The sequence below is a fragment of the Gavialis gangeticus genome, unplaced genomic scaffold (assembly GCF_001723915.1).
Source record: "Gavialis gangeticus isolate Ggan-Ray unplaced genomic scaffold, GavGan_comp1, whole genome shotgun sequence".
In the NCBI taxonomy this organism is placed as follows: Eukaryota; Metazoa; Chordata; order Crocodylia; family Gavialidae; genus Gavialis; species Gavialis gangeticus.
The window spans coordinates 49,598,910-49,605,965 of NW_017729031.1; the positions used below are offsets into that span (position 1 = coordinate 49,598,910).

Here is a 7,056-nt window from a genome sequence, read left to right on the forward strand (position 1 = left end):
CCTTACATGAGTGCTCATGAAATCTTGAGATGCTGCATTAGCAACATGAATTTCAAATTTTCATGAGTCATGTCCTAGGACACTGGTTCCCAATCTGTGGTACATGTACCACCAGTGGTATGCAGACAACCTGTCAGTGGTACACGTTAACAGATTTCTTATAATTACTTTATATGACGAAATGTGCTGGTGATACTTAAGGTTAAACTGAAAAATTTGCTGGTGGTACTTAACATGTATTGTTTTAAATTGGTGGTGCACAATCTGTCAGAGCTTAGGAACTGCTGTCCTAGGAGAAAAGCTGGGAGTAAAAGTCTGTAGTAGAGTATCTGGAAGTTCATAGTGATCCAAACTTTAGGGACTTTCCACTGTTGAGAGATTTCTTTTTAAGTCTGCAAGCATTGGCCATAAAATTGTTGTTCCTGTTGCAGTCTTGCTAACTTAATCACCAATTAAGTGTGTTGCCTGTCACTCTTTCATTCCAATCAGAAGACAACCTCTCATAAATGGAAATGGACATTTTGGATCTTACCAGTCCTATTCTTCTCAGCTACTTCTTATACTTTTATCCCCTCCAAATCTCAGTCAAACTTTTTATTTCACCTGCCTCGTACTAGTTTGGCAAAATATCCTTGACTGTTGATGCTGCTTCTTTTACAGCAAGGATATCAAACTCTTCAGGCCTTGCAGGCCTGGGATTGGTCCACAAACTGAATCAGGCCCAGAGACTGGCCTTGCAGGCTGGATCCCGTGCACAGGTAGCGTGTGCTTTGGACCGGTTCCAAGCACTGCATACAGTGCTCACCCCAGACCAACATTCCAAAAATGTGAAACTTTTATTTTATTAAAGAAACACTTAAAATTATATGAACTAAGAAAATGGAACATACTGTCCTCCTCAGCAAGAATATGCATCTTACCCATTTCACTTACCAGAGCACCACTGCTGAGAAGAATCATAAAAACAATAAAGCTTTCAAACCAGCTGTGTTCTACTATCCTGTAACAGGTTCTTCGAAAGTTCCACCACACTTTTGCCTTCCCACTTTCTATGTTGATTTGGCAGCACTTGAACCGTTGTACACAGCCTAAGAATAAGGACAATAAATTATGACAAATCAGTATGGGATAAAATTTTGTGTATTCTGAAACAGTAAACCAGTGTTTCATTAATTCTTCAGCCATTAAAATTAACAAGAATTACAGTAAGATGCCTCTCTACTGGCTATGCTGGGATACTGAGAATTGTTAATTTTGATTCTCAGTTTTACTATCCAGTCTTTACTTCAAGAAGGGGACTGGAGAAAATGATTTAACTGAACTAAGTTTCATTTACACCATTAAAAATACAAACAATGCCCACCCCCCATGCACACAAATTTACACAAAAAAGAAAAACATTTTTTGCTATCAAAAGGTAGATACCAAGAGTCTGATCCACCAGAAAGTCCAGCCCTCCTCTCCCCCACCCCTGCAAAAAGCCCCCCAACTTTATGCAAGTTTACAGTCCTACTCATATTTTCATACAGGGAAGCTCTGCTATGAATTGTGTTCCTTTATTTATCTGCCTGATCCACCCACTGTTTGGAAAATGTTTTCCTTTCTTCTCTTAGCATTTGTAAATCATCTTCATTCGTGTCAGCTTCCCTGTGCTCTTGAAATGGTCTCTGCTACTTTATTTTATTTAAAAAAAAATTTTTTTTATTTTTTTTTTTTACTTATTTTACTTCAGAGACAACAATAATAAATCACATTTTGGTATACTGGTCTCTTATACCTACCCCCAACACACATTTTTTTCTTTTGTGAACCAGAACATTTAAGTGCTGGAGAGTTTTTGCTCATTTTTAAACCATTAAAAGGAACAGATCTAAGACACTGTTGACTGAGATAAACCCCCTTCACCTTTGTCATGTGTTGACACAGTTGTAACAACCATTTTACTGAAGATTGAAAAATCATCTAGAATCAAATAAAAAAATATTCTGGATTCCTAACTTTGTCAAATACAATAAAAAGGGGTTGAACTTTATATTCATATTCATAGATGTGACTATGAAAACTGGAGGTCTGTTTTTGATTCAATGTTTTGCATTATTCCTTTTAGTCCAGACAAACACTTCTCACTTATGCTGAGAGGGACAAGGACTATTTAAACATTGACCAGATATGATATTACAAGACTCAACCATTTTTTAAAAACTCGAGGCAGGCTTCAAAAATTACAAGTAAGTTCTTGTTGCCAAGCAAGCAGGTTGCACGTAGAAGGAGAGAAGGAGGAAGGAAGGAGCGATGAAACCAGAGAATTCCAGTTAATGATGTTACTTCAGGAGTGGGAAGGAAGGGGCTTTAAAAATAGCATCAAATATTGGGAGAAGAGATATCAGAAAATTCACACTAAAATAATTTGATTAGATACACACACAACTATCATATTATCCTGAATCCAAGATGACCCTGAATTTAAAAAGACCCCCTAATAATCAGATTCTATACATGAAACATTTATAAATTTGTTATAATTTTCTATGTATAGAATCCATTTATTCAAGGGTCACTTTGCCCCCTCCCCACCTTCTTCATCAGGAAAAACAGTGACAGAGGGGCAGAAGGTAAGGGAGTAGATGACAGAGGAGGCAGGGGTACAAGCAGTGGGTAGCTTGTCCCTTGCATCCCCACATCTTGTCCCCTGTTGCCTGTCCCTCGCAATGCTTGACCCACTCTGCTGCCTGCCCCCAATCCCCCTTTGCATCCTGTCTTCCTCCTACCTACCTCTTCCAGTCACTTACCCTTGTGTCAGCTCTGTCATGGCTCCAGCCCTGTTCACACCCATGGCATGGAGAACATGCTTGCCCTAACCCTAGCCCCAGCTTGGTAGCAGCTGCAGTAGCGGTAGCTTCAGCCCAGACTCCAAAGGCTGGGGACAGGGGAGGGTAGGCATCAACTAAGGCACTAGCCCTGATCCTCAGTCAGGGTTAGGTCTGGAGCTGGGCCAGAGCCAAAACCAGAACTGGAGCTGGAGCCTCACGCGCCTTCCTCCCTACCGCCTCATATTCAAATCTAAGACAAGGAGCTGTTTTCCCCCCCAAGTTAAATGTGGGGAGGGGTGGGACTTATCTTGGATTCAAATTAATATGGTAAACCATAAATCTGAACTGCATAAAAAAGGAAAAATATCAGCTGCATAAAAAGGAAATCTATTGGTCACATTTAAATTCATTTAACAATGCCCACACCTAAAATTCCTCTCTCATAAAAAAAATAGTTTAAAGCGAGACCTTTAATTTAATTGAATATAAGTGAAGTTTGAGTCATTTTAAGTACTAACCAAGACAATTTCAGTGGAATGGGCCAACCTACTTTGTGCTTCCTGCAATGGAGCACATATCTATGGCTTTGATGAAGTTTTGATGAAATAAAAGTCCTTCCGAAAAATTCTGAATTAGAGATGAAAGCAACAAATAGTTCTGTAAAATGTGTTTTAAATACTAGTTTTTGTGTATAGTTTATTAATATCTCACTGACCAATTACTCTGTCTTAGTGTCAAATTTCCATAATGCAATTTTGCCTCGTTCTCTTACCACTCCCTCCATGACATCCTATCAAACATCATTTTTCATTTCTGTGTAGCCTCCTTTATCAACTCCATTGATTCTCTGGTCACAACCCTGAGCTCCACTAACTCTCCAACTCTTGACTTCTTTGCTCCTTCATCTCTGTATTTCATTGGCACCTACCTCCTACGCTAACTCTCATCTTGTACCTGCTTCACTGAATATCTATGGAACAAATCCAGGGATCATGTGCACTTTCTATGCCACACGTTTACCTCCTTCTCCTTCAGTATCAACATTCCATGCAAAACAACCATATTATCTTTCTCTTTTAAAACTTCACACTCACAACCAATATTGCTTGCATGCCCTCAAGCCCTTGGATCTCAATTTCCCCCTAAAGCCCTTTTCTCACAATACCATATCCCTGCTATTCTAATATCTGTGATCCTCCAGACCTGCTTATCTTCCAGCTCCAACTCTTAACTACTTCTACCACTGATACTCTTCATAGGTGGCTGCTTTCTTTAGGAAGAAGCGAAGCCATGTGAAAGTGAAGAGAGATGGAGGCTGGACATATCATATTTTGTAAAATAAGTCAGTGGTGCCCTTTGTAGACTGATAAATGAGCAGTTTGAGAAATTAGTTGGGGAAACTGAAAAGGCAGATGCAATTGCAAACCTAGGAGTATATTAAATTACAGAAGTGGAGACCTTAGCTAAGATGATAATAGGATACAAGGAGATAATGAGTGGGACAGAAAGTAATGGGATTTTTGCTAGAAATGATCCATAGTGAGACAGCAGCAGCAGAGGAAGTAGCTGCTGGAAGTGGGACAGGGCTGGGGTTTTGCAAGGCAGATCTTGTGAAAGAACAAAAGGGAAGGAGAGCCCAGGAGAGAAGAGAATAAAGTATGTCTAAATCCCATTTAGGGGAAAAAAGGCCCCTGTATTTTTGGTCATTACAAACATACTAGGGTGAGTTGAATGAGAAAAGAAGCTGCTAATCAAAACAAAATGATCCAGAAATATATTTTTCATTCTGCTGCATAGCGGCTTATGATATTCATCATTGAAGTAAAGGGGAAAGCTTAAGTAAAGTCGTTAATACCATAGTAGAATAACAAATACAGATGGAAATCTGTTCTTCCCTCTCATGTAATATAGCAGAAGCTTTATAGCCTATAGAAATATGTGGGAACCAACCCAATAGCACCTTCCTAACAAACGATGGCATTGCAGAAAAGTGTGCGCTTTGTAAGTCTTCATCACATCAAGTTTTTCCTGCCATAGCCATAGAGAATGCTATGAATAGTTTCTTGAGGCCCATCATGCTACACTTGTCTTTTAGAATATAAGCTATTCCAGGCAGAGACTGCTTTGAACAACAAGCACAATGTAAGCATTTAAATTATATGTATATGCTTTCTTGCTATGGAGGGGAAAGAAGCCATTGGATTCCAGTGCTAGGAGGATTTGGGTGAGAGGAGAATACTGGGGCAAGAGGATGACAGAGTTTTTGTACTGGGAGGATCTGCCATCTATTACCATGCTCCAGCAGATTCCAGTGTCCCTATGCTTAAAAATGGTGGTGGGGGTGCTTTAACTAAAGCTTGTTTAATGAGCTTTAGTTAAAGCACCTCCACTGCCATTTTTAGCCTGAGGATACTGATACAGGAGACGCTCTAGGCACTTTAATTAGAGTGACTCTCAGAAAGCCACTCTAATTGCAGCAGCCCCTGCCCCCTACTCCCAGAACACATATATAAATGCCCCTTGATTCCTTCAATTTATTCAGAATACTGCTGCTAAAAACATCTGCCCTTTCAATATACGTCTGCTGACTCTTGTGATCTTAACTACCAACACTTTGTTCTCATCCTTAAAGTTCTTTATATCTTTCCTACAGCATACAACTTTGGATTTATTTCTTAGCATTTCCTCTCACTGCCTGCTTGCCACTAAAAGCAACAGCTTTGCCCGTAACTTCTCCCCTTTCAATCCTTGAATCTTCTTCCATGTGACCCCTAAACATAGAATACTAATCCCACTTTACAAGGACCTCACATTCTTCTCATTCTAAAGATCTGCTTCCTTCATGAGGCCCACACAGATACTAACCACCATTAGCCTTAGGTTAGGTAATTTTCTCTAATGCAAAACTACCCGAATTAAGAGAGAGAGAGAAAGCTCCAGAGTTAAACTAGCTGCCACATAAGTGAGTGGGCATTGACAGATGTGCAGCTATTCACTTTAGCTTATGGTGCTTCACAGAAAGTGCCATGAGTTACAGTGACTCCCCTCTGACACAACAGATGTTTGGTGTTTGGTCAGGGATTGGGGGGAAGAGGAAATCAAGCTCCACTTTGGAGCTGATCCAGTAAAGAGAGGCTGCATATCTATTGCCTCTGTCCCCTAGCCCCACCTCCCACAGCTTTGGTGCTGTCTGCACAATGGGAGGGGGAGGGGGCAGGGAGAGAGCTCTGGTCTGGGGTTTGCCCAGCCTGCACTGGAGGGGGCTCCCATCTACCTGCCCTGCCCACCAGAGCAGGCTGGGCAAACCCCAGACCGAAGCTCCTTCCTCTCCTCCATCCCCTATCCCATTCTGCACATAGCACTGGGAGTGGGGCTGAGCTGCATCAGCCCAGGTCTGCTTTGTGACAGAGCACCTTTGGTGCCTATCACTTTAAGGGCTTTGAGTGGCAGCAGGGCAGCCAGCAGGTGCAGGCCAGCCCTGATGATGAGGTCACATGACCTGAGGAGGGCCATGTGATTGGAGGAGACAACTGTACAGACTCCATTTTAGCTCTGGCACTCAGGGCTAAGACAGCTGTCTGCTGCTGGTAGCTGGCACAACATCCAGCTGAGCAGCTGCTCAGGAACACCTTGAAAGTAAAGGTAGGAACTATGCATTGGTAGGAGGCTTCTGGTCCTGGGTATGGCTTGAAACTGAACCCAGCTAGGGAAGGATGGCTTGGTGGGGCTGCCTGTGGTAAGGTAGCTCCCCAGAAATGCCAGGCCAGCTGCCTTCCCAGTGAAAGGCAGATAGAGGCACCTTATAATGACAGCTCCCACTACTCAGTGGGTCATAGAACAGGCAGGGGGCCAGGCACGCTTAAGGAGAAGCACCTGGGACCCTGGGGGTATAAAACCCCAAGCCCCAGGAGTGGGCACAGAGTTGGCCCTAGTGAGGGGGTAGAGGGTGGCTCCATGAAGAGAGGCAGCAATGAGTAGGGTAGGAAAAGCCAAGTGCCCGGAGAGGGGCTTGTGGTTAAAGTCAGCCTAGTGTTAGGCATACAGACCATCACCCATAGAGTAGGCTGCACAAGGCACCCAAAGGGCTGTGGGGGGATCACCCAGAGTGTAAGTAGGCAAGCCTGATGACCCAAACGCCACTCAAAGGAGCAGGGCGGGTTGAGAGTGGCCCAGTGAAGGGCAGTGTGAAAGAGGCTCTGTGAGAGAGGGCAGAGTGAATGAGGCCTTGTGAGAGGGAGTAGTGTGA

General features: G+C 42.6%; 1 protein-coding gene across 3 annotated transcripts in view; it reads right to left on the reverse strand.

Moving 5' to 3' along the window:
* LOC109301518 (sodium channel protein type 2 subunit alpha-like) overlaps window positions 1-7,056 on the reverse strand; it is a 302,173-nt gene that overhangs the window by 54,109 nt on the left and 241,008 nt on the right. For all 3 annotated transcript variants that reach the window (XM_019522731.1, XM_019522729.1, XM_019522730.1), the window contains exon 19: window positions 934-1,088. In XM_019522731.1, the coding sequence (XP_019378276.1) occupies window positions 934-1,088 (155 nt within the window). The remainder of the gene's footprint in view (window positions 1-933; window positions 1,089-7,056) is intronic.